Source organism: Mauremys mutica, chromosome 8 (assembly GCF_020497125.1).
Source record: "Mauremys mutica isolate MM-2020 ecotype Southern chromosome 8, ASM2049712v1, whole genome shotgun sequence".
NCBI lineage: Eukaryota > Metazoa > Chordata > Testudines > Geoemydidae > Mauremys > Mauremys mutica.
Window position 1 is genome coordinate 88,205,158 of NC_059079.1, and position 27,298 is coordinate 88,232,455.

Here is a 27,298-nt window from a genome sequence, read left to right on the forward strand (position 1 = left end):
GGTGGAGCTATTATCTGGGTGTAGTGCAGCACGTACGTCAGCAAGAGTAAGGCTGTAGTGTAGACACTGACATAATTAGGTTGACTTAAGCTGCCTTACGTCGACCTAACTCTGTAGCATAGACCAGGCCTCAGATGGGTTCCCCAGAGCTCTCCAGCAACTTTCTTCAGCTTCTGTTCTTCTCAATAGCTCTCTAAACATGCCAGTTCTCCCTCTCTCTCGTCGCTCTATCCTGCTGCTGCTGCTTTCTGTGCCCATGTCTACACTACAACCTTTGGTCAATGCAAGTTTTGTCAGTGCACAGCTGCCAGAATGTGACTCTCTCTGGGGTGCATGCATAGTTGGCTGCTTGCATCAGTGCTCAGCATACTCACCAGGACAGCTTGCATCAGTGCAAAGTGTGGTGCAGGTATCCCAGTGTGCCGCACACTGCCACCTGGTACAGTGCCTTTCAGGAGATTCTAGCAATAGAAATGACAAGTCATGCAGTGTCTACGCATGAACTGTGTTAACCTCAGTAGGTTGACCATGTCTCCAGGCCATTCGGGGAGGTAATTTTATTTCCCCGCCGTAATGGCTGACACAAATGCCCCAGAGACAGATTTGGGTGTAGGCACATGAACAAATAGGGCAATGCAAGTCTCCTTGCATCAACCTAAGTTTGCAGGTTTGACCAGGTCAGTCTCTTTTCTTCTCAGGCAGCTCCCAGACACCTTTTCTGTCTCTTTTGCTAGTGCCCAGAAGCCCTCTCAAGTTTAGCTGAGAGCTAGTTAATCACAGGTGCACCAGCCTCAGCCCTGACACTACCAGGACAGTGTTAATTCATTTCAGTCACTCCCAATCTAGAGATTTCAAATCCTACCCAGAGCTCCTTACCAGACTCCTAAAACTTGTAGCATTCCTCCCCCGGCAAGTTATTAGCTAATTATCTCACCCACCCCACATCAAAGAGTTTGCACAAGGCCTATGCACCACAAATTCTGTCTACAGACCTAAAGTAAGAGTGAGGACTGCATTCCCTGTGCTAATCCACTACTTCACAGTACTCCAGCAGTGTCCAGAAGATGTATAACTAGCCCTCAGTCTAAGTCCAGACACCTTTTGAGCCATATAAACATGGAAGTCAAGCTGCTCTACTTCTGGAAAGTGAGACTCTGCCATAAAATGGTGCAGAAAATATACCATGTCAGATGAAACCTTCTCATCTGTTCTTCCTGCCTCTGGGCATAGCAAGGATCATTTGAAAAGCACTGCCTCATTCCCTGTGAAGTAGGGTCATGGCAGGACAATTGTACAGGGCCACCCAGAAGATTCAGGGGGCCTGGGGCAAAGCAATTTCAGGGGCCCCTTCCATAAAAAAAAGTTGCAGTACTATAGAACACTATATTCTCGTGGGGGCCCCTGCAGGGACCAGGGCCTGGGGCAAATTGCCCCACTTGCCCCCCACTCTCAGTGGCCCTGCAATTGTAAAGAGCTATTTGAATTGATAGGTTTCCATTTTGAGTTCATCTCAACACATAGTGAACTCGGTCACATCATGCTGTTTCATTTAGTTTAAACTGACACAGAAAGTGTCTGTGAAAGCTGAGTGAATAGTTCATCATGAATCATTCCTAGGTGAAATTCATCTCGGTCTTTGCAGAACGTTCACCAACAGACTGCAATTTCTTCAAATATGTATTTGTGATTAAAATGAAATATCAGCGAATAATTTTAATTCATTTACTCCTTGGCTCAAGATCTGAAATGTGAAATTCAAGCCGTCACTCAGCTGTGATTGGTCAGATAAGCCCATGGTATCCCCCCACCCCACCCCACCCACCCACAAACTGGATGAGTTTAATTCTAAGGCCATGTCTACCCTAGCACTTATGTCAGCCAAACTTTTGTCACTCCGGGATGCGGAAAAAAAAACCAACCAAAAAAAAAAAAAACAGCCCCCGAGCAACATAACTTATGCCGGCATAAGTGGTAGTGTGCACAGTACTATGTTGGCAAGAGAGCTTCTCTCGCCGACATAGCTACTGCAGCTCGATGGGAGAGGTTTGATTATGTCGACGGGAGAGCTCTCTCTTACTGGCACAGAGCGGCTACACGAGAGATCTTACAGCAGCGCTGCTGCATCGGTACAGCGGTGTCTCTGTAAGCTCTCTAGTGCTATGTCTACACTGCACACCTTACAGTGGCACAACTGTGCCACTACAGCCAGACTTCTGTAAAGCATGCAGTGTAGCCACTCTCTTGCTGACAAAATAAAACCACCCCCAGCAAGGGGCAGTAGCTTTGTCAATGGGAGAGCATCTCCCACTGACATAGTGCTATCCACGCCGGTGCTTTTTGTCGGTAAAACTTTTGTCGATCAGGGATGTGTTTTTTCAACACCCCGACCGACAAAAGTTTTACCGACAACAGTGCAGAGTAGACATAGCCTTAGAATCAGGTTTCTGATGCAAGTGTCCAGGGAAAGCAAAATCACTTTCTATAAATATTTGTGCTAATAAGACTCATATGTCCAAACTGATTTTTATGTTCTTGTTATTTTGCAGTATTCTGCCAGTTCTATTATATTCGTTATTTTTTTGTTCCAAACATTAAGTATGCTCATTCAATGGGGAATCTGCAGCCTAACCCATGTCTTTTCTTAATGATTGCACTTAGCTGTTATAGAGTGCTTTGCATCCACAGCCTTTTACCAAGGCCAGTATTGTTCTCCTTTTACACATGGTGTAACTGAGGCACATGGAGGTGAAGTGATTTGACCAAGGCCACTCAAAAGGCTAGTTGCTAAGCCAAGAATAAAGTCCCAGTCCAGTACTCCATTCTCAAGGGATGAGCATTCTTTCCATCTCTGCTTTCTCTGCTGCTTTCAGCACATTTTGAGTACAAGTTTTCCTGTAATACCTTTGCAAAGCAATGTATATATCAGGAATCTAACACATTGACTTTAAATAAAAAGTGTTGTTTCAATGGTAAAAATATGATTTGTCAGTCAACTTCAGTAAAAAAAAAAATCGAAGGTCTGAGGAGAAGCATTTACAGGAAAGAATAAGGAAGTTGGGATCTGGGAAAGCAAGATCAGGAGACTGTAGTGTGGATGCACCCTGTATTTCTCAGAGTGGGAACTGTAGGAAGTGTCAGAATAACTTTGGAAAAGTTTTGCTGTAAAGGGCTTTCCAGAGCACCATATAAAATGCTGGCTTTGTCTATACTCTCAGTTGCACTGGTTAAACTAGAATTTTTTTTTAAAATGATTTAGTTAAATTTGTTGAAGATAGCGTGGGCACTACTCATTCAATTTACACCTGGTTTATACTGACTTGCATACAATGATTCTGTTTCTAGACACCACTGCAATACACATTAATAAAATCCAGGTTTAAATCCATTTATGCGTGTCCACACAGGGTTTTGCACCAATTTAATCAAGTTGATTTAAAGTTAAACTAGTACAACTTTGAATATAAAAAATGCCTTTGTTTAACCCAAACTATTCATATTGTCTTATGTTATTTAGACCGCACACAAAAAGTTGACTCTTTCACTTAAGCACTCTGATGGAAAATATAATCCCATAACTGCAGTACATGTATCAAAAACTTGAACCAAAATACTATGTGTGATATTATTTGACTGGCTAAACTACTATCATATGGAAATTAACTGCTGCGTTTGCTCAATATTTGAAAGCAAATTATCTGTTATTTTACCCAAGTGCCCCTTGTCTTTTTCAAGAAAACAGCTGTGGCATTTAAGACGAGGCAATGGCATGAACTAGTATCAAGCAAACAATGGCTCGAATTTGTAAACACTCTGAAACACCAGACAATATTTAAAGCCAAGTTGTGCTCTTCTATTTCAACAGTAATTTAACTCATATTATGGAGCTGAGAATCACCTTGATGATCCTTTAACAAGTACAAAGAATCCTATATTAATAAGAACAGTTGTTTCCTTGTCTGTTGCCTACTTTGCTGAAATTAATTTTGCAGGGACGGTCTTGCTGTGCATCACATTTCATTCCATTCCAAATGCAATGAGTGAAACACATTAATCTCTTTCAAAGTCTATTCCATAATCAATGTGCTGCTCAGCACCGACTAGAACAATGCCTAATCCATAGGTGGCCCACAACCCATTGGAATTGTCAGCCTCAAGCTAAGCAGCTCTATGCCACCTAAACTCCCTAAGACATGGAAATAGTTGAACACCTAAAAAACAGATGTTCAAAAATTGGCCAGCTGGGTAGGGAGCTACCTAAACTAGCCAAGAGCAATGCCAAGAAGGAGAGGGGCTAGGGACTTAGGCAACTAAGCAGCTGGCCTGGTGTGCCTGTTGACGGGCCCAGAGGGAGGTGTGCCTCCCTCCACTCAGGAGCTTCAGCTGCAAAACACTCTCTAGAATTAGGTACCTGAGCCAGATCAGCTGCTTACTCATGCTCAGTACTTCTCTCATGCTTTCTCACTCCTGTTGCCTCTGATTGTTTTGTGTGTAGGTGATGTGCTGCCTCTCCACATACTGGAAACTTGTGTCCAGCTCTCCTGTTTTGGGGTCTGCCTGGCATAAGATCTTAAGTGTGCTCAGAACATGCCTGTAAGACTAGGCTCACTGGCAAGCTAGCTTCACCTAGTTTAAAACTCCCACTTAAGGGCCTCCAGGGCATTGACTTGAACTAGGGCTCTAAGCAGCTTGTGAGTGGGGGGTGATAGTGTGTGGGTTGTTTTGAAAGTGCCAGCCAGCAGAAATGCCAGCATCTCAGGGGGTAGGAGGCTCCTGAGCTGCAGCTTGGAAAGTGTCAGAGGTGCCTATGTGGTAGGCTTGGCACCTGTCTGGGCACCTAAATCCCTTCAGTTGCCCCTATGGTGGTGGGGGGAGGAGGAATAGTATTTTGGACTGAAAATTACAAACATTTTATGAACAGTTTTTATTGTTTAGACCCTTCTAGTCATTTACCTTTACCGCTATATAAACCTGGATTTTAAAAAGGTAGGAGAATGGCATTGATGTAAAAGACACCCCATAGCTGTATTGATGAAGTACAGATGAAGAAAAATAGGTCTATTGATACTTTAATAGTTCTCACATGTGTACCACTAGGGCAGGACTAATAGCTCAGGTACTGATTCAACATGGCCCTCAATGTGCTGAATTTTAAGCCAGTGACAATAGAACTACTCAGAGGCTTCATTTTAGGCAAGTGTTGTAGTATTTTGGTACCCATTTAAGCAGACTGCTTAGAGATACTGAAAAGAAAATAGGGGGGAGTTTCTGATGGGTAGTTAGCAGCCAACTCTCAGCTGAGCTTTAACAGGCCATTAACAGTCAACTTCACTGAACATTAGTAGGATTCCTTGGGTTTTTTTGTTGTTTTTTTGCAGAGCAAGTTAATAAATGAAGCAGCCAAAGCATGCTCAACTTTTAGCATAAGAACAGCTGGGGCCTTTGTCTTGACCAGTTCTGTTTAAAACTTCTCCACTGAAACATCTTGTAAAAAAACAAAAATGCTTTTCAACCAAAATGAATATTCATATGTTTTCATTCTGGTTGAATGTTTCTGCATGTCAAACTGGAAACTGAAAATTCTTCAATAAAGTGTTTTGTTTTCAAAAATTGAGTTTTTATGGAAAGCTCATTTGTTAACTTGGAAAAAAAAACCAAACAACCAACCAACCACACACCTTATTTTTCCAGTGGAAAAGCCAAAACATTGATAGGAAATCAAGGGGGGGGGTTGGTATATTTCCTATGAAAAACTGGAGTTTTCCCTGCCAGCCCTCACTGTAAGAATGGAAGCCCAGTTCCTCAAGTGTAAGAATTCACAGCCTCACCTATTAGAATTCCTACTTGGAAATAAAAAAATTTCATATGGTTTTGATTGGGAACTAGATTTGGGAATAAACTAATGGATGCATTGATTTATTGGTTGCAGGAACTACTGGCTGAAGACCAGTAGGGTAGAAAGCTAATAAAGTTGAAGGATTATAATGCAATCAATTGCAATTTCTATTAGGGTATAAATAAAATCACAGCTCCCTAGATGTGGGGTCTGAGGAATAGATCCCAGCTGCCTGAATATGGAACTCTAGGTCCTATGGATAGAACCCCATTCCCTTGGATAGGGAACATTGCACTAGGGCTATAAACCCAGGCCTCAACTGTGGTTGCCATCTGTATGATGTACAGTGTTGTTGTAGCTGTATTGGTCACAAGATCAGAGAGACAAAAAGGGACCAACTTCTGTTGGTAAGAGAGATAAGCTCTGGCACTTCTTCAGGTCAGCTCTGTGTAAGAGCTCTGCTTACATTCAAAAGCTTGTCTATCTCACCAACAGAAGTAGGTCCAATAAGAGATATTACCTCACCCACCATCTCTCTGAAATGTGGAACAATCCCACCTCTCCAAGCTCAAAGAGAGCCAAAATCCTTATGTTATTGCTCTATTAGCACCGAAGGTGCCCACATGTAATCAGGACCCCTGTGTGTTTGGCATTATTAAAAACACAAAAAAAACTGTATAATACCACCCACCTCATATATAACAATTTTCATCAGGAGATTTCAAAGCACATTATAATGGAGCCAAGTACAACTATTCCTATTTTACAGATGGGAAAACAGACAAATCCAGGCTGGAGATAGAGCTTGTAAGGGAAAATCTCTCTCTCTCTGTCTCTATCCTGCAGCCTATGGAAAACTTCCCCAAGTTAGGAACCATAATTCAAAGCTCACCACTTCTGTTGATATTTTTCATATACTTCATAACCCTTATTATTGAGCAAGCCTTCTTGGTCAGGGATTCCTCTTTTGCAGAGGAGACACTGACCAACTAGAGAACCCCTTCATGGCCAGGTGTAGGGTCTCTTCAGCTCTAGCACCCTCTAGCAACAGCCACTCAGAGCATGCAGTTTGTTCCTTCTCACCACTCGGCCACCCCTACTAGGTCACTTGTATTCCCACCCCTTCCAGATGAATTAAAAAGTAAATCCAACTGCTCAACATTTTATGCCAGGTCTTCAACCACATTCTGCATCAGGAGAGCTTCCCATCCCTTTCCCTGGGGGCAGGTAGGGGAACCCAGGCCCTCCCACTCTGGGTTTCAGCCCAAGGACTATGCTAAGGTCTGCTCCCTCAGATGTACTGCTACATCCTTTGGCTTCTTTAACTTCTTACCTTCACATACCTCCAGGCTCCTCTCAAAGACCATCTCATTCTAGTGCTTATTCTTAGAGGTTCCAGGTACTTACACTATTTCCTTCCAAACTGTACCTAGTACCAAATCCTTCTCAGGTTACCTAATACCAATTTACCTCTGGCTGAGCTGCAGCCTTTTATCCCAACCTTGCAGCTTGTTAGTCAAATAATTAGCCACAGTTGGAAAAATAGTTGCTCTGAGTCAATCCATTAAGTAGCTGTTGCAGTACAGGAACTATACAACCCATTATACTCCCCTCTTAAACAATTTCTAGTCTCTCCACTTTCAGATAAGGCCCAGATTCTCAAAGGTATTGCGACACATAACTCCCATTTATTTCAGTGGGAACTAGGCTCCTAAACACTTTTGAGGATCCAGGTCAAGGTAACATCAGATAGAGCTGGGATTAGAACCTAGATCCCTAGCCACACTGCTCCAGAAAGAAGCTATAGGGTGATTATCTGGTCTTTGACCACCACTCTCATCCTATGCTACCTTCCCTGAACCAGAAATGGCAACTGGGAATCATGACACCCAACATTCTACTCTTATCTAGCACAGCAGCTCCCAAACTATATTGGTTCATGTACCATCTTCTTCAAAAATTGTTGTGAAGTGAATTGATGAAATATCAAGCTCACATACCACAGCACAGTTTAGGAATGCCTGGTCTAGCAAACAGTTTTGTAACACACTGGAAAAGGATGACACAACAACCATATCAGCTGACCCCTATAGTGTCTAATAACCTACTTCTGCTGTCAGTTGCTCATTTAGCTTAATTAGTAGGTGTCTAATGCTGTGATTTTGAAGGTCCTGGGTTTAAACCAAACTGATGAATCATGTGAGAAAAATAATAGTTAATCATATAATTAAAGACCTATTGAGAAGGAGAATGATTAATTAAGGCTGCCATATGTAACATTAATTCTAATATCTCCATTTTGAGTGCTTGACGTTGCAACCTTCATATTCTGTTAACATAGATAGATACACAGATACTGGGCTTTTTTTTTTTTAATCTATATCTATGCTTCCCTCTTAAATTAACATTTATGCACTGCAGAGCTCTTAACCTGGAGGTTACAAGTTTAAACCCAGTCCCGGTCAGCAGGGACTAAAATATGTTCTAATCTAATGGATATTTAGTGGCCCTTATATGAGCTGAATTTGAAGGATCTCAGTCCCAGTTCTCACATCACAAACTGACCACTATGCTTTGCACTAATCAGCTGTGTGACCCATGAACCTTTTGGTACCACCTGGGAGAGGGGATGGATAGAGTTTTACAGGGATCTTCCGAGTTGTATATATTCATAATATTTCACTAAAGGGTGGCATGGGGGGTCTCTACCAAGAGCCAGTACACCATTAGTGGTCATAATCACTGGGAAATGTATGGATGGGTAGTACGTAATGCAGTGGTGGGCAATCTGTGGCCCGTGGGTCGCACGCAGCCCGTCAGGGTAATCCACTGGCGGGCCATGAGACAGTTTGTTTACATTGATCGTCTGTAGACACGGCTCCCCGCATCTCCCAGTGGCCATGGTTCACCATTCCAGGCCAATGGCAGCTGTGGGAAGCAGCGGCCAGCACATCCATACGGCCTGTGCTGCTCCCTGCAGCTCCCATTGGCCGGGAACGGCGAACCACGGCCACTGGTAGCTGCGGGCGGCCATGCCTGAGGACGGTCAATGTAAACACTGCCTCACAGCCTGCCAACAGATTACCCTGATGGGCCATGTGGGGTTGCCCACCACTGACCTAAGGAGTACTATCTGTACTGTGTATCTATACTGAAAATTATGTTCTTAAGGCAGGTAACCAGGAGGTGACATGTCGTAGACAGGTTCCTTTCAAACAGGGGGTAACAGATGCTTATCTCCCTGCCTGGTCATGTGTGTATGGGGCATTGTATGTCTCCCAGTGGATGCCTGCTTGCATACTGAGCTTTCATTGTGTGTGGAAGGAAAGTTTCTAGCCTTCATGCATCCCAAAAAAGCACCAAAACATGAGCCCTAAAGTCTCAAAAACCAGAAGGCATATAAAGAGCCCAACATTTATTACAGGGGTCGGCAACTTTTCAGAAGCGGTGTGCCGAGGCTTCATTTATTCACTCTAATTTAAGGTTTTGCATGCCAGTCATACATTGTAACGTTTTTAGAAGGTCTCTTTCTATGTCTATAATATATAACTAAACTATTGTTGTATGTAAAGTAAATAAGGTTTAAAAATGTTTAAGAAGCTTCATTGAAAATTAAATTAAAATGCAGAGCCCCCCGGACCGGTAGCCAGGACCCGGACAGCGTTGAGTGCCACTGAAAAAGGCGGCACACGTGCCATAGGTTGCTTACCCCTGATTTATATGATAAAAATTTCATGAATTTAAAGCCAACTTCATAATGGGGAGAGGGGCTAACCCTGGCTTCTGAATGGTTGTGGCTGGCAAAAGAGTGGCATGGCAGAAGCTTGTCCTGCTGCCCACTTTACTCCCCAGACGGTCAAGCTAATGCCTTCATAAAATGTATGATTAGATGCAAATTAATTGCAAATATGTACATTAGGTCATCACATGATTTGCATAAGACATGTATACACACACACACCCCCAGGCAAGGGGCTTGGTGACCCTGGTGCGGAGAGCACTGCTGCAAGCACGTGGACCCCCGGTTCCTGAGCCCCAGCAGCACGCGCCGCCTTCCCGCGGGACACCCTCTGCCCGGGGCGCCCGCCGCCCGAGCCAAGCCACGCCTCACCTGCCCCTTCCCCTAGCCTCACCGCGCAGGGGGGAGGAAACTACAGTCCCCAGACTCCTTCGGGGCGGAGGCATGGCGCCTGCGTGGTGCGCGGCCGGTGTGGTAATCCCCCGCGGGCGCTCCTGCGCTCCCATAGAGTGTCGGCAGCGGTAGCCTGCTGCGGGGAGTGGGTGCAAGAGAACAACGGGGGAGGCTGGAGGGGTTGGGTGCTCTAAAAGGGGGGGTGGGGGTGGCACCAGTGTCTATTTTCCATGCGTGGTGCACCCTGGGGTGGGGTGGGGGATGTGTGCATCCAGCTCCCGTCTTTCCCTCCGACTTTTAGCGCCAGGGGCTGCCGGGGTCTGATTTTTTCCCTCTTGGCTGCAGTGTTCGCACTGCTGCTGTAGCAGCACCCGCAGGATGTTGGAGTAGGACAAAGGCTGCTGATCAGAGTGTGTGAGGCAAAGAGGAGGCAGCCAGCGAAGGTAACACACGTTGCATTTTTCAGGGTCCTGAAGTTGTGTAGCGTTGTTAATTAAAAGGAAAAAAACCCAGAATCTGCATGCCATGGAATTGCACATTGGAAGGGTATTAAAAACCCCAGTGTGACTGCGTTACACAACCAGCTGGGGGAAGGGCTAGATCCAGTTGATGTAAAATCAATTACAGGGCACTTCTTCCCACCTGATGAAATCAGGGTAAAAAGCCCCCCAGGATTTCTCTAGCTGGGACTCATTCCTCCCGTTCTCTGTCTCTCCTCCCGTCCTCTCATCCTGTCTTCCGCCCCCCATTTAAAAAAAACAAAACAAAAAAAACCCTTTATCTGGGAAAGGCAGTTAGGAGGAAGCCTTTGGTAGCCTAAAAATGGGAAAATAAGGGTGTCTGAGAGTAGAGGCACCACTGGTTTGTTTTATGGGAAGGAAGCAACAGTGTAAGAAACACTTCTGCTATTGGAGAAGCTCTCTGAATTTTTAAGTGATCCCGAGGACAATGCTGCACCGAGATGTTTTTGGAGCAAAACCCCTTTGGAAGGATTTGGTAGAGTCCTACAACTGGCAAAACCTACAGGTCACAATCTGATCAGAAGTTTGGTGGCCTTATGATGACCCTGAATAACTTGTATTTTTGTCTCTTTGAAACAAGCTGAACAGTGATTGTTTTCAAGTGGTTTATTTCTAGAGAGTGTTGTCAATCTGACGGCAAGTAACTAACACTAAAACATCTAGGAAAAACTGATGGCACTGGATTGATTTGTATGAGCTGCTTGATTTATTTGGTTTGTTTCCTTTCCAGCAGAGTTACAAAATCCCTCTCTTCCACACCTTTGGATGGGAAGAATGAGGATGGAAGAGCAGTGGTGGAAAGGGGAGCTGGCAGCAGACATTCATCAAACTCTGAGAATGAAGGTTGGACTTTAATTCCCTTTTCTCACCTTCCCCTGTTTGTTTTCGATTCAGCAAAAATGCTTTGGCACCCCCTCAAGTATTATAAGGAAAACAAATGTTAAAGCTCTAAATTGTCATAGAATCAGAATATCAGGGTTGGAAGGGACCTCAGGAGTAACTGTCTTCACCAATTCAGTTAATCAAAGAAGAACCTACACTGAACTCTGTCCTATAAAAATACTTTAATCATAATTTACAGTCTACAAAAACCTATTTACAGGCTAAAAATATCTGCTGGCTTTTGTTCAGCAGTTTTAATTCAGGCAAGCTGGTGATGATACAGTGTGTTAAATAAAAAGTGGGTACTGTTGCTGTGCTGCATGCAATCAAAAGATCTTAAGGTCTGAAGAAGTAACTCTACTTGTTTTCAAACAAAAACAGCTTGAGAGGCAATTTTACTACAGACACTTGTTTCTTGGCAGACTGCAGAGGAGTTGTGAAATAACAGTACAAATGCTGGCTGTAATTGTCTGCTTTGATAAAGCTAGTACTGCATCTACATGTGTGCTCCTAAAGAAGAAGAAAAATATTTGATATTAAAATACCTAAATGAGCAATATTTGGGCAGTATTTGAAGGAATTTATTGCTGTGCTTTGTCTTGTCCTCTTAATTTAAAAAAGCTCTTGCTTTGAGCCGCTAGAAATAGCAGCATTGTCTATTTACATGTTGCATTTCCTTAGGTATGCTTCAAACATTAAAGAATTGCTAAATACATTTAGCTGGGTAACATGAAAGAGAGATCACAGCAAAGATTAACTATCTGCACTTTACTCCTTTTCAAGTTACCCTTAACAAAATTAACACTTTGGATATTCTACTACTCTTGTCTCTCCAGCAGGCATTCAACAATAAATTACATCAGGTGACTTAATCATTATCAGGTCTTGGCAAGTTAGTTTGTTCTCATGCTATTATTATTTAGGGACAGGTCCTTCTGATTCTGAAATGGGGTGGGGGCGATAATTGATGCAAGTAAATCTAGATCAACAGCTGTTTCTTTTCTTGCAAAAGAAAATACTGAACTTGTTTATGAAGTTACTTAAAACTAATTTTCTTGTATCAGCCATCTAGTTCCTTATGAAATTGACAAAGTAAATAATAGGCTCTTATTAGGCAATTGAGTTTTACCACATTAATTTTCATGCCAAAAGACTTCGATGACCACTGAATTCTATTTGGTCAGAAAGATTTTTTTTTTTTTTTACCTGAAACCAACACTATTTGCCTCGTCAATTTCTTCTGAGGCCTGCATAATTTCTTTGCCATGTTTTACCTCTTGTATATGTGGCTTAGAATTTGTCTTTAGCAAGTGCATACTTCAGCCTACTTTTGGGACATGGTTACATTGGACTATCCTACAATGCTAGAATCTTGTTCATGTGCACACATAGATGCCAGTTGCTATGACAGGAATAGGCCTGGTTGTTTGAATTTTCAGGTGAAGCTGAAAAGAGGGAAAATTGGCTTGTACTTTTCTTTTTGCTACTTTATTAATAAGAAAGGCCGGAACTGTGCGTATTTATGTTCTTGCATTAGAAGTTCAAGTCCTGCCTAGCTTGGAAGATTCTGGTTAAAGAATGAAATGATATTTAAGAGCTCAGAGTATGAGTGTATTGAGAAAGAAAAGGACTGTCACGGTGTACAATGTGTTGTCTTTTTGTTAATGCCTTTAACGTTTTAGAAAAATGAATCCTTGAAACAAATGAGAGACAGTAAAACACTGTCGTTCAGCATAACCAGCAAGATGAGAGTTGAGATATATGATATTAAAGTGGAAAAAATACCCATAAACCCCTCCCCCCAAAATCCTTCAGGCTTTCCTTATACATAGTAAAGAAGCAAAAAAGAGAATGCAAGCCCGGGCTTTTTTCTTTTTTAAATTGCAAATTTCCCTTAAAGAGAAATCTAAATGCGGGATTCGTAAACCCTGCAGTATTGAGGATGTGATGTCGCCTGCTCATGCTTTTGAGGTGGGAGTTTGGAAGAAAACCTTCCTTTTTAATAAAAATAAATAAATAAAAGTAATTAGATTTAGCATGTTTCTAGTCAAATAGAAGCACAGTATTCTTCCAGAACAAAATCAGATGTCCATTTAACTAATTAGCTTTCAGTGATGGGGAAATCTGCAACAGCAGCACAGAACAAAAAAAAGCATAAATATTGTTCTGCTTTTCTCTGTCTAGAAGATTGCTGAGAGTCCTAGTGGTATATTATGGTGCTGTGCTGTAGAAAATGGTAAAGCAGATGGTGTTGCCCACAAAACAAAGCTTTTTTTTTCTTTTTCCCTTGATCTCTACTGAGGGGTTTTCTAAACACTTTCAGTGCTGTCGTCTGGCCCAGCATATTAATCTGGTCATGGATGGGGTGTAGGGGAGGGAAGAACACACCAACAGATTAGTCTTGGTCTAAGCAGGTGAGTCTGAAACACAAACAAACTATAGTAAAGGTTGTATTTGGCACTAGGGAAAAATACACTTTATGTAGCCCATGACTTGCAGTGCAAATTTCTTGGCAGACTGTCCCCTCTTCAGAAGAACATACTTAAAGTTTGTATTTAATGCAGAGAAGAAATTTCCCATTTCAGCAACATAAGGATTTCTGAAGGAAAGTTTCTGAAATTTTTTAACTTGTTTTAAAACAAGACATGTGGAGATCATTTTAATATTAAACCTAACTGAGCCTTCCTTTGGAGGGTATGGGTATAAAACCATAAACATTTGTAAGGGTGGTGGCATAATATATCTGTGTCCATACTATACATAATGTGCAAAAACCTGAAATTACTGTACTCTGAGGATAATTAGGGCCTCTGAAAGCTGGTGTTACTGCATGAAGGAGTCCAGTCCATGCTGTATGTTTGTTAGCTGTACATAATGAATGCGGTGTGCTTGAGGGCAGGCACCTAATGTACATAGAAGACTTCAGGTGTGCTAGTGTAAATTGTGTTTAAAGGCGCTGGGAAGCTTTTTGCTGAAGAGATGGGGTGCTCATAAATCAAAGGAAATAAATCCCTTAAATTGGCATTCTACGTTGGTTGGCTGGTCAAGAAGCAGTATTGTGGTTGCTATGGAGGTAGCTTCTGATATATCTCGCTAGGCTACGCAGGTGTTGAGTGTTCTGGCCAGATCCAGAACACTTGTAAGCACATGACTAGTCTGAATTCAAAGTACAGTACAAGTTTAATGGCTTCTCTGATTGGGTCAGAATATTTAAGTCTTGCAGGATTGTGCCATGGAGGACTGCTCGAGGAGGTCCCTTCTGACCTTAAAAGTCTATGAGGTGGAAGGGCACTAGTGGAGTAGAAGGCAGAGCCTGCCTTGCAGTCTTCAGTGTTCTCTTCTACCCTGTTCATCAGCAGTATTGTAACAGGAGGGTTGATGCCCATGATGACCTTTAGGTAGCCTAGAGCCTGTGCAGTGGTCGTCAGTGGTGGAGGGACATCCTGCTAGCAGGCTGACTTGCATTTTAAGTCATTCAGCTTTCAAGAGGTTTTTGGGACCTACCAAATGGATACAATGTCATAGAAATTGGCCTTCTGACGCTTCAGTTCTATGTAAACGTGTACCTCTGCTTTAGCAGGAATAAGTACTCTAGAAACAAAGAGAGTTTAAATAGCAAGTCAGCATTTTTTCTTGCATACAAGTGCTAAAAAAGAGAAAAAAAAATATTTAGAACATGGTCTGAGATTGTTTTGGAAACAGAGTTCTGAATTGTCCTCCAGCCCCCAGTGTTTGTGGTATGTTGGCTTTCTTCCTTCCAGGATATGCACATTTCCTACAATTTAAAAGTACTCAGTAGATCTGCTTGTATTTCCTCCTTTATTCACCTCTTACATGGCTTCTCAAAGCAATGTGAGTAAGAGCAGGGCTGAATTTCACAAAGCCCATTGAGCGTGCAAGCTTTAAGAGTTTGTATTGTAACTTAATCCTTCAAAGGCCGTCTTAATTGCTTTGCCAATGAGTGGTCTGTGGGCTTTCCAGCCAGGTGGATAGTTGAACAGAGCTGGTGCCTTCTGCTGAAAACAAACAGTTCTGTGCCTCTACATTTTTACAGTGTCTGGGGGGATAGATATTTCCTCTAGGTAAAAGTTACTCCCCCAGCTAACAGATAACCCTGATAGTAATAAAACAAGTTGTCAGAAGTACAACAAGCAACAGGTTTATGGTCCCCATTCTTCAGTAAAAACAACCCACCCCCACCTTTCTCCCACTGAATAGGGGGGAATGTTTCCCTGTGTTCTTTACATGCATTCTCTGCATCCCTTAAACACTTGGCTTCCCTGTTCTATTAATTAAGCAAGATTTTACTAAAAATGAGGCCACGGTAATTTCATCATTTCAATTCTGTATCCTCTTAAATCCACTATTGTACTTTTTACTCCTTACCTAATGTTATTTGATAGGTGCTTTTTCAATAAATTACAGGTGCTTGGCACAGATAATTGACTTCAGCATTGTACAAACATCACAACTAAGTAAATCAGGCAATTGCATTTTCTTTTTTTTTTCTTTTCTTTTTCTTTTTTTCCTTTTTTTTTTTTTTTTGGTCCAAGCGGGTAGTGGGACATTGCAAAAAGCAATGTAACTTTTCCAGATCTTGAAAGCAAAATCTAGAGGATGATTTCCGGGATCCAGCATGTCTCTGAGACGCAATTTATCTCTTCTGTTCATCTTGATGAACTGAAAAAATGTTAACATTTGCTTTTAACGTGCCTTTCTAGTTTAAATCAGTTGTAAAATAAAAGTAGGCATAACCAGCAGCGAGCAACTCATTGCGTTAAGGCCTCTAAAGGGATTGTCAGCCCAGCAACAAAAATGTAATCTGTCCACTTTAAAAACTCCAGCTTTTGAAAGTTGTAACAATAGCATTACTGGTTGCTAGCTTTAGTTTGCTTATAGTATAGATGGCACCATGTGTATGTAGCTGAAAGGAACAGGTGTCCTAATAAAGTACATGGTTATTCATGATCTCTCTTCTTTCATCTTTCCTCAAAGTTGGAATTTCAGTTTTCACACTCCTTTCTCTGATCCTGCCTCAGATTAGCTGCTGAGCATTTGAATAATTTAAACCGAGGAAGGAGAATTTAATGAAACACTCTCTAAAATACCAAAGTGGAACACATGAAGTAGTGGATTTTTAAACACAGTAGCAATTAAACTGTCCTTTGAAATTAGAATGTTTGGTAATACTGTGATTAAAAATGCCTGCTGTGGAGTGCATTCAAGCACAAATACCTCCTCTTACATAAGAAGAGTGTGCTAACGCCTGTCTGTCGTCTTTAGTAGGCTGCAAAAAAATAATTTTTTGAATGTCTGAGCAGTGGAGTCTGCAGTTTTAACTGCGTATATTGAAAGGCATTGTCAGAGGGCAGAAATCTGGCAGTACAGTACAAATATGAAGTGAAAAACATGATATAGGGTTGAATTTGGGGTAGTGCGGATGCAAATCGACGGTATTGGCCTCCGGGAGCTATCCCAGAGTGCTCAATTGTGACCGCTCTGGACAGCACTTTGAACTTTGATGCACTAGCCAGGTATGCAGGAAAAGCCCTGGGAACTTCTGAATTTCATTTCCTGTTTGGTCAGTGTGGTGAACTCAGCAGCACAGGTGACCATGCAGTGCCCCCAGAATCGTAGAGTGTAGAATGTTTCTACGGTCCTCCTATCATCTCCATCCCTGAGTTTATCGCAGATTAGAAGGCAAAAAAACCGCACTCACGATGACATGTTTTCCAAACTCATGCAGTCCTCCCTCACTGATAGGGCACAGCTTATTGCATGGAGGCATTTGGTGGCAGAGGCCGGGAAAGAATTAAGTGAGCACGAAGAGCTGAGGCTAGTGGAGAGCAAATGGACATGATGAAGCATCTGTTGGAGCTGAAAGAAAGCCAACAAGAGCACAGACCCCTCACTGCATCCACTGTATAACCGCCTACCCTCCTCCCCATGTTCCATAGCCTCCTCACCCAGACGCCCAAGAACACGGGAAGGAGGCTCCGGGCACCCAGCCACTCCACTCCAGAGGATGGCCTAAGCAACAGAAGGCTGTCATTCAAACAGTTTGATTTTTAGTGTGGCTACAATAAGCAATGTAGCCTTGTCCGTCCCTCCTCCCCCACCCCACCCCACCTTGTCTGTTATCTCTTTTTATTTATTAATTAAAAAAAAAAAAGAGAGAACGCCTGGTTTCAAAACAATAGTTACTTTATTTCGAAGTGGGGAGGGTGGTTGTCTTACAGAGAACTAAAATCAGCAAAGGCGGCGGGTGTGTGTTTCTCCTTGATGCAAACAACGGTCACACCAAAGCCTGGCCAGTCATGAAACTGGTTTTCACAGCCTCTCTGATGTGCAGTGCGCCTTGCTGTGCTCTTCTAATCGCCCTGTTGTCTGACGCGAAACGATTGTCTGCCGTTGCTTTCATGGAGGGAGGGGCGACTGACAACATACCCAAAACCACCCGCAACAATGTTTTTGCCCCATCAGGCACTGGGAGCTTAACCCAGAATTCCAGTGGGTGGTGGAGACTGCAGGAACTGTGGGATAGCTACCCACAGTGTACCGCTGTGTAAGTTGATGCTAGCCACGGTAGTTAGGACGCACTCCACTGACTTAATGTGCTTAGTGGGGACATACGCAATCGAATGTATAAAATCGACCTAATTTTCTAGTGTAGACGACATACCCTGAAGGACTTTCAATTAGGAAAATAGCTTAATCTGTAAGTCTGATGTGGAGTTGAGAGCAGTGCTTAATTTGTAATGAAAAAGATGCCGGGGCTCAAGCAATTTTTTTACATTCAGAGTTGATGCAGCAACCAGAGGTGCCCGGGGCTCAACCCTGGCTAGCCCTGGCACAAATTAAGCCCTGATTTACAGACATAAACATGGAACATCCCTCTTCCAATAATGCCATTTGAAGTCAGTTGACAAGAACCACGTGTTTGCATGAGTAAAGTTTTTGTTTGTTTGTTTTTTGGTTTTTTTTTTTTGAGGTTCTTCTAAGTTTGTCTTCTAGGTAGCTTTTAAATAAATAGAGCTTGTCTGACCTATTTTTAAAACTGGTAGGTGCATGCAGTAATATTTGTCATTGCTTACTGGGTACGGGAAGTTCTGGTGTACTCCGCTTAGGCCTGGTCTACGCTGTGGGGGGGGGGGCGGGGGTCGATGTAAGATACGCAACTTCATCTACAGGAATAGCGTAGCTGAAGTCGACCTATCTTATTTCGACTTACCTCCGGTCCTCACAGCGCGGGATCGATGGCTGCGGCTCCCCCGTCGACACCACCGCTCTCTTGGGTGGAGTTTTGGAGTCGAGGGGGGGGGCACGTTCGGGGATCAATAGATCGTGTCTAGACGAGACACGATAGATCGATCCCCAATAGATCGATCGCTGCCCGCCGATCCAGCAGGTAGTCTGGATGTGCCCTTAGAACAAGTTGTGTACTCTTCAAAAGGAAGTCTCTGCCATCTCTTTTAATTGTAGGAGAGTGTTGGTGGTGCTGCTTAGAATCATATTTTTATATAGCTCTATTGACATTTGAGTGGCACACTTCACAAATCACCAAGGGTAGTTTGAACAATATCTTGCACACAACCTTATCCATTATTAGACTTTGTTGAAGGAGGGAGAATGTTGGCCCGTATACTTGTCAAAAAGTGCCATGGGATCTTAAATTTCAAGAGAGCTGCATTTTGACATCCTGTTTAAAGGATAACACTAATAGCTTAGTGTCTCTCCCAGTCTTGTGCTTAAATGAGGGTAATGGGGATGAACCCAGGTCTGTTATTGAACTCTAACCCCACAGTCTTCTAGAACTTTGCTTAGTTAGAAATGGGGGGTGGGGGGAATACTAATAAAATTTGCTTAATGAAACTGGAAGACTCTTATTTAAGTTTTAAGTTATATTAATAATGTTTCACTGCCACTTAAGCCCCATCTATTCTATAACAAATAGGTGACCTAGTTATAAAAGTTATAGCTAAAAGTTAGTGTAGAGTGTATCTAATTGTGGCCCCATAACAAGGTTAAAACCCGGACTGTCCCCCTAACATGGTTAGAACCCATCTACACTACAGCTTTGAAGTGATATAGCAGTAGCGTAGTTGGAGTCTGATGCAGACAAGGGCAAAACATGGTCTTTTGGAGGGATTTTCGTGTACATTCCTGTCCTCTGACCAAACACATCCTGCTAGTTCAGTGGTGGGCAACCTGTGGCCCGTCAGGGTAATCCGCTGGTGGGCCGCGAGACAGTTTGTTTACATTGACCATCCACAGGCACGGCCCCCCGCAGCTCCCAGTGGCCGCAGTTCACCGTTTCCGGCCAATGGGAGCTGCAGGAAGTGGTGCAGGCCACAGTGATATGCTGACCGCTGCTTCCTGCAGCTCCCATTGGCCGGGAATGATGATCCGCAGCAACTGGGAGCTGCGAAGGGCCGTGCCTGTGGATGGTTAATGTAAACAAACTGTCTCGTGGCCCACCAGCGGATTACCCTGATGGGCTGCTTTTGGCTTGTGAGCTGCAGATTGTTCACCATGGTGCTAGTTCCTTCTGAAGTGTCATTGATCTGTCAGTTATCTCTACCTCCTCCCGGTGGGTGGGTGGTTTGCATAATCTCTGAATTGTGACCAGCAAAGTCCAAAAGCTTCAACTGTAACCCACTAACAAGCTTTCATAAACATAGTATCTGACTCTTAACCTTTAATGACCTGTTCACTAAACTACTGCCAACTGTCTAATCGTAGAAACACTTACCAGAACACTTCTGTAAATGTTTTTGTAACTTAAAGGCACAACACTGCAGTTTGTGCAGAAGCTAAAGTTCGTTTCAGTAGGAAATAGCATGCCATCAGTTGTAGAGTCCCCTCTTGAGTTTGATAGCCCTTTGTAACTAAGCATTCAGACTTCACTTAATATTGAAATACTGGCCAAAAATGGAAAGTTAGTTTGGAAGACAGGTAGCTTAGGTTAAATTTAAGGAATATGTGCGTCCCCCCTTAAAAAGAACAGAAACAAAAGATCCCTAACTCTTTGAGGTCTTTGTGCTATTCTCCAAACACTTCCTGACAAGAGGATTGTTTATTTAAATAGTGTCAGTTACAAAGGAGTTAACTTTTCACCCCTGACTTTTTGTGCTAATGCTCTATGCAGAAATTGAATTCGAGGAGAGAAAATGAGAACATCTCTCCCAGCTGAGTAAGATAGAAAACAGGAAGAAGTTGAATTGTTGTGAGGGTGAACTTTTAAGGTAACCGTATCTAGGATTTTTTTTCCCCTTACCTGTAAACTATAGGCATTTCTGCTGCTTCTTAATTGGCAACAATCTTACAGTATTTCTTATGACAGAGATTCTTGTTATAAGAAAACTGAGAATCCAGTGCAATAGGGTATTTACGGAGACATACTGTGCAAAGGAAAAGCCAGCATACAGAGAACTAAAAAAAATTGAAGACTTGTTGGTTGTTGCTGACTCTCTGATTTGAATAAACTATAGGAATTTTTATTATTGGTTTTCAGACCTGGCTTTGGCCCTATGTAGGCTTACGCAACTTTCCACTGGATTAAATAGTATCCTTCAAATATAGTCATAGGCGGCAGGTTTGTATAATTTTTGGTGGGGCCCAAAATGGTGGTGCCCCCCCGCTCCCGCCCTGTAAGCCGATATAAAATGAAGCTACAACGCGTCAGTGCCACAAGATTACAAGGGTCAATTAAAAGTGGAAAGTCAGAAGCAGCACTTGCCTACTTCAATATACAGTATTATATTTTGTTGCATCTGTTGTGATGAAGTGGGAATGTTCTTAATATTTTCTCTGACTACTGTGTGGGTGCCTCAGTTTCCCCTGCAAGATGCCAACTGAAGGTGTTGGGGGACAAAGAGATCAGGTGGCCTCCTTGTCCAGAAGAGACACAGAGGCCAGAGGAGGGAGTGTCAGTTTGGAGCTGGCTGGGGAAATGGGGAGAGACCCAGAACTTGGTTCTGGGCTCCCAACCTACCCCCAAGATGGACCTGAACAGAGGGGTTCTGTTTTCTGTACCAACAAGCTCTGTTTAAACTGTGTTCCCGTCATCTAATAAACCTTCTGTTTTACTGTCTGGCTGAGAGTCACATCTGACTGCAGAGTTGGGGTGCAGCGACCTCTGGTTGCCCCAGGACCAGCCTGGGCAGACTCACTTTGGAAAGTGCATGATGTGGAAGGGCATGCTGAATGCTCCGAGGTCAGAACCCAGGAAGGTGTAAACTTCTTGCCCTGGAGACAGTATGCTTCCGAGAGAGGAGGCTCCCCCAGAGTCCTGACTGGCTTTGTATGGAGATGTTCCAAAGCATCACAGCATCCCCTTCCACACCGTGGCACTTCCCAGAAGTCCGCACAGGCACTGACACTCCCTCCTCCGGCCTTTGTCTCTTTTCCAGCCAGCATTAGGAGGCCACCTGAATCTCTCTGTTCTCCAACACCTTCAGTTGGCACCTTGCAGGGGAAACTGATTTGGAGAAATGAAGTAAAAGCTGCCCAAACCGAGCTTGAGCACTCCTGAATTTTGAGGTGTTCAAATCTGGAAGGCAGGTGCTGGGGGGTGGGAGAGGGCTGTGGGCTCCATGGGGGAGCATAGGGCAGCAAACTGTCTAGTCTGCTGCATGGGAGCCAGATACGCTTGGTCTGAGTGGCACAGTAAGCGGTTTGGGGGTTGGTGAAGAGGTAGGGAGTTCCGGGGGGCAGTCAAGGGACAAGGAGCAGGGGGAGTTGGATGGGGCAGAGGATTCGAAGGGGCAGTCAGGGACAGGCAGCAATTGGATAGGCAATGGGAGTCTAAGGTTTAATCAGGGGGACAGGTAGGGTGCGGTCCTGGGGGGGGAAGTTTGGGTGGGGTCTCAGGAGGGGGCAGTTGGGGACAAGGAGAAGGGAGGCTTAGATAGGGGCTGAGGTCCCAAGGGGCAGTTAGGGGCAGGGGTCTTGGGAGGGGGTAATTGGGGAACAAGGACCAGTGGGGCTTAGATAGGGGGTGGAGGTTCTGGGGGGCAGTTGGGGCAGGGGTCTGGGGGGAGGGCAAGCAGCGGACTGCGGCTGGGATCCATCGGGCGGGGGGCTGCTGGCCGCCGCGGTGATCCAAGAGCCCTTTAACTCCCTGCCCCGGCTGGGAGTCAGAGGACTCTGGGCTGCCTGCAACCGCAGGGAGCCCAGAGCCTTTTAAATCCCAGCCGGGGCCGGGAATCAGAGGGCTCTGGGCTGCCCGCTGCGGCGGGGAGCCCAGAACCCTTTAAATCTCAGCCGCGGCTTGGGGGAATCAGAGGCTCTGGGCTGCCTGCAACCGCGGGGAGCCCAGAGCCTTTTAAATCCCAGCTACAGCCGGGAATCAGAGGGCTCTGGGCTTCCCCGCTGCGGCGGGGAGCCCAGAGCCCTTAAATCCCAGCCGCGGCCGGGAATCAGAGGGCTCTGGGCTGCCTGCAACTGCGGGGAGCCCAGAGCCTTTTAAATCTCAGCCGCTGCTGGATTTAAAGGGCTCTGGGCTGCCTGCAAACCGCGGGGAGCCCAGAGCCTTTTAAATCCCAGCCGCAGCCGGGAATCAAGGGCTCTGGGCTTCCCGCTGCAGCAGGCAGCCCAGAGCCCTCTGATTCCCGGCCGCGGCTGGGATTTAAAGGGCTCTGGGCTGCCTGCAACCGCGGGGAGCGCAGAGCCTTTTAAATCCCAGCCGCAGCCGGGAATCAGAGGGCTCTGGGCTGTCTGCTGCGGCGGGGAGCCCAGAGCCCTTTAAATCCCAGCCGCGGCCGGGAATCAGAGGGCTCTGGGCTTCCCGCTGCAGCAGGCAGCCCAGAGCCCTCTGATTCCCGGCCGACGGCTGGGATTTAAAGGCTCTGGGCTGCCTGCAACCGCGGGGAGCGCAGAGCCTTTTAAATCCCAGCCGCGGCTGGGATTTAAAGGGCTCTGGGCTGCCTGCAAACGCGGGGAGCCCAGAGCCTTTTAAATCCCAGCCCGCAGCCGGGAAATCAGAGGGCTCTGGGCTGTCTGCTGCGGCGGGGAGCCCAGAGCCCTTTGAATCCCAGCCGCGGCCGGGAATCAGAGGGCTCTGGGCTGTCTGCTGCGCGGGCAGGCCCAGAGAGCCTTTAAATCCCAGCCGCCGCCGGGAATCAGAGGGCTCTGGGCTGCCTGCAACCGCGGGGAGCCCAGAGCCTTTTAAATCTCCAGCCGCAGCCGGGAATCAGAGGGCTCTGGGCTTCCGCTGCAGCAGGCAGCCCAGAGCCCTCTCCCGGCCGCGGCTGGGAATCAAAGGGCTCTGGCTGCCTGCCCCCGCTAGCCCAGAGCCTTTTAAATCCCAGCCGCGCTGGGATTTAAAGGGCTCTGGCTGCTGCCTGCAAACCGCGGGGAGCGCCAGAGCCTTTTAAATCCCAGCCGCGGCTGGGAATTTAAAGGGCTCTGGGCTGTCCTGCAAACGCGGGGAGCCCAGAGCCCTTTTTAAATCCAGCCGCAGCCGGGAATCAGAGGGCTCTGGGCTGTCTGCGGCGGGGAGCCCAGAGCCCTTTAAATCCCAGCCCGCCGGCCGGGAATCAGAGGGCTCTGGGCTGTCTGCTGCGGCGGGCAGCCCAGAGCCGTTTTAAAATCCCAGCCGCCGCTGGGAATCAGAGGGCTCTGGGCTGCTGCAACCGCGGGGAGCCCAGAGCCTTTTAAATCTCAGCCGCTGCTGGGATTTAAAGGGCTCTGGGCTGCCTGCAACCGCGGGGAGCCCAGAGCCTTTTTAATTCCCAGCCGCGCCGGGAATCAGAGGGCTCTGGGCTTCCCGCTGCAGCAGGCAGCCCAGAGCCCTCTGATTCCCGGCCGCGGCTGGGATTTAAAGGGCTCTGGGCAGCCCCGGCGGCGGCGGCGGCAGCGGCGGGGGGCGCTCCAAGCAGGGGAGAAAAAATATTGGTGGGGCAGAGCCCCTGCTTGGGATTTATTCATGGGGCTAAAGCCCCAGAGCCCCATATAAGTCGGCGCCTATGAATATAGTTGCAGTTTCTTTCACAACTACGTTTTAGAAACATAGTGTTGAAACAGTCTTCTTTCAGGTATCGGTTTTCTTAATCTGACTGTCATCAGCAAATGGTAAGTGAGAGGTGCTATCCTTGAATTATTTCTGCCTGTCACAAAACGATAGAGGGATCCCGAGAATACTACTGCAAACTTTGTCCACACTAAAACCATTTTGTATATGTGTAAAATAGCTATTCATATGTTAATGATCAGTGTCCTGTTGGTATCTAAATTGACTGCTTTGACAGTTACATTGATTTAATGCTATAGAAAAACAAATTCTGTTATGAGAGCAAGCATCCCAGGTTGTTGGTACATTTGTTGAGAAATGATAGGAGTTTTTCTTGGAAATATTTGTCAATTTTTTTTTAAACAAGCCAGCCTGATGAATTCCATTTTATTTTCTTGAGCAGTGGTTTACTACCTCAACCGTCACATAATCCACTAAATCTTCTGCTCGTATTGAGTCAGTTGCTGGATATTTCATTAATACTTCTAGTATTGGGAGAAAGGGTGGAAGAGGAACATGGCGAAGGAAGGGTGGAAGAGGAGGCAAAGGAACTAAGCATTGGAAATTAAGCATTGGAAATCTTGGATATTTGATATGTGGGGAAAGTCTAAGAAGCAGATACCTCCACTGGAATAAATCCCTCACTGTTTATCAGGCTTTTTATTGACTACAAATCCACATGCTCCTTCTCTTGAAGAAGAGGGAAAAGTACCTTGCTCTGCTCTTATTCTGTTAATGTTGTCACCACTGACCAAACTGTATGGGGCCAGTTCACCACAGAAATGCATTTTGATGCCATTATATAGATGGATCTTCACAATTAAATAAATTTAATAAGCATGTGGCTAACACTGGTGCAAAGTGAGTCAGTATTACCCCCTTACTACTAAATTTGACACGGTGGTTCCAGAGCTCTGGAGACAAACTTCCTACTGTATTTCTCATTTTATTAACCACTCAGGCACTAGCTCCAGAACTGATTGCAGAAATAAAGATGTGCCTGAGCCCAGACCGGTTTGAATTCCATCCTTAGAGCTGTGATAGGCAAGACTTCACTGGACTCCTATTTAACTAAGGGCTGGCCTCCACTGGGAACTTATATCGGCATAGCTACATCTCAGGGGTGTGAAAAAGCAGCTTTGCCTGCTGCTCTGAACTGTGGTGCTTGCTGTACACTTGGGGTACATCTACACTACGGGATTATTCCGATTTTACATAAACCGGTTTAGCAAAACAGATTGTATAAAATCGAGTGCACGCGGCCACACTAAACACATTAATTCGGTGGTGTGCGTCCACGGTCCGAGGCTAGCATCGATTACTGGAGCATTGCACTGTGGGTAGCTATTCCGTAGCTATCCCATAGTTCCCGCAGCCTCCCCCGCCCCTTGGAATTTCCGGGTTGAGATCCCAGTGCCTGATGGGGCAAAAATCATTGTCTCGGGTGGTTCTGGGTACAGCCTCACCGCTCCCTCCCTGAAAGCAGCAGACAACTGTTTCGCGCCTTTTTTGCTTGGTGAACTGTGCAGACGCCATAGCACAGCAAGCATGGACCCTGCTCAGCTCAATACCGCAATCGTGGATGTTTTAAACACCTCGCGCACTCTCGTGCAGTATATGGTGAACCAGGACCTTCAAACCGAGGCGAGTAAGAGGCGGATACGGCAGCGCGGCGATGACAGTGATGAGGACGTGGACACAGAATTATCTCAAATCCCGGGCCCCTGCGCTTTGGAGATCCTGATGGTAATGGGGCAGATTCTATCCCTTGAACGCCGATTTTGGGCCCGGGAAACAAGCACTGACTGGTGGGACCGCATTGTGTTGCAGGTGTGGGACGATTCCCAGTGGCTGCGAAACTTTCGCATGCGTAAGGGCACTTTCATGGAACTTTGTGACTTGCTTGCCCCTGCCCTGAAACGCCATAATACCAAGATGAGAGCAGCCCTCACAGTAGAGAAGCGAGTGGCGATAGCCCTGTGGAAGCTTGCAATGCCAGACAGCTACCGGTCAGTCGGGAATCAATTTGGAGTTGGAAAATCTACTGTGGGGGCTGCTGTGATGCAAGTAGCCAAAGCAATCACTAAGCTGCTGCTACGAAAGGTTGTGGCTCTGGGAAACATGCAGGCCATAGTGGATGGCTTTGCTGCACTGGGATTCCCTAACTGTGGGGGGGCGATAGATGGAACCCATATCCCTATCTTGGCACCGGAGCGCCAGGGCACCCAGTACGTAAACCAGAAGGGGTACTTTTCAATGGTGCTGCAAGCACTGGTGGATCACAAGGGACGTTTCACAAACATCCACGTGGGATGGCCAGGGAGGGTTCATGACGCTCGCGTTTTCAGAAGCACTACTCTGTTTAAACGGCTGCAGCAAGGGAATTACTTCCCAGACCAGAAATTAATAGTTGGGGATGTTGAAATGCCTGTCGTTATCCTGGGAGACCCAGCCTACCCCTTGATGCCATGGCTCATGAAGCCATACACAGGCAGCCTGGACAGTGGTCAGGATCTGTTCAATTACAGGCTGAGCAAGTGCAGAATGGTGGTGGAATGTGCATTTGGCCGTTTAAAGGCGCGCTGGCGGACATTACTGACTCGCTCAGACCTCAGCCAAACCAATGTCCCCTATGTTATTGCTGCTTGCTGTATTCTCCACAATCTCTGTGAGAGTAAGGGGGAGACCTTTATGGCGGGGTGGGAGGCTGAGGCAAATCATCTGGCCGCTGATTACACGCAGCCAGACACCAGGGAGATTAGAAGAGCACACCAGGAAGCGGTGCGCATCAGAGAAGCTTTGAAAACGAGCTTCATCAATGGCCAGGGTACAGTGTGACTGCTGTGTTTGTTGATGAACACCCAACCCCCTTGATTGACTCAGTCCCTGTAATCAACTCACCCTCCCCCTTCGAGTAC

At 45.4% G+C, this 27,298-nt stretch overlaps 1 protein-coding gene across 9 annotated transcripts in view; it reads left to right on the forward strand.

Moving 5' to 3' along the window:
* Positions 1-9,860: 9,860 nt before the first annotated feature.
* Positions 9,861-27,298, forward strand: part of CCNJL (cyclin J like) — a 55,803-nt gene continuing 38,365 nt past the window's right edge. For 2 of the 9 annotated variants that reach the window (XM_045028888.1, XM_045028880.1), the window contains exons 1-2: positions 10,218-10,408; positions 11,217-11,329. In XM_045028888.1, coding sequence (XP_044884823.1) covers positions 11,252-11,329 — 78 coding nt within the window. In that variant the 5' untranslated portion in view covers positions 10,218-10,408; positions 11,217-11,251. Of the gene's footprint in view, positions 10,047-10,217; positions 10,409-10,663; positions 10,992-11,216; positions 11,330-27,298 lie in introns of those variants that run through there. The other 7 variants (XM_045028882.1, XM_045028887.1, XM_045028881.1 and 4 more) reach the window with 7 other exon arrangements.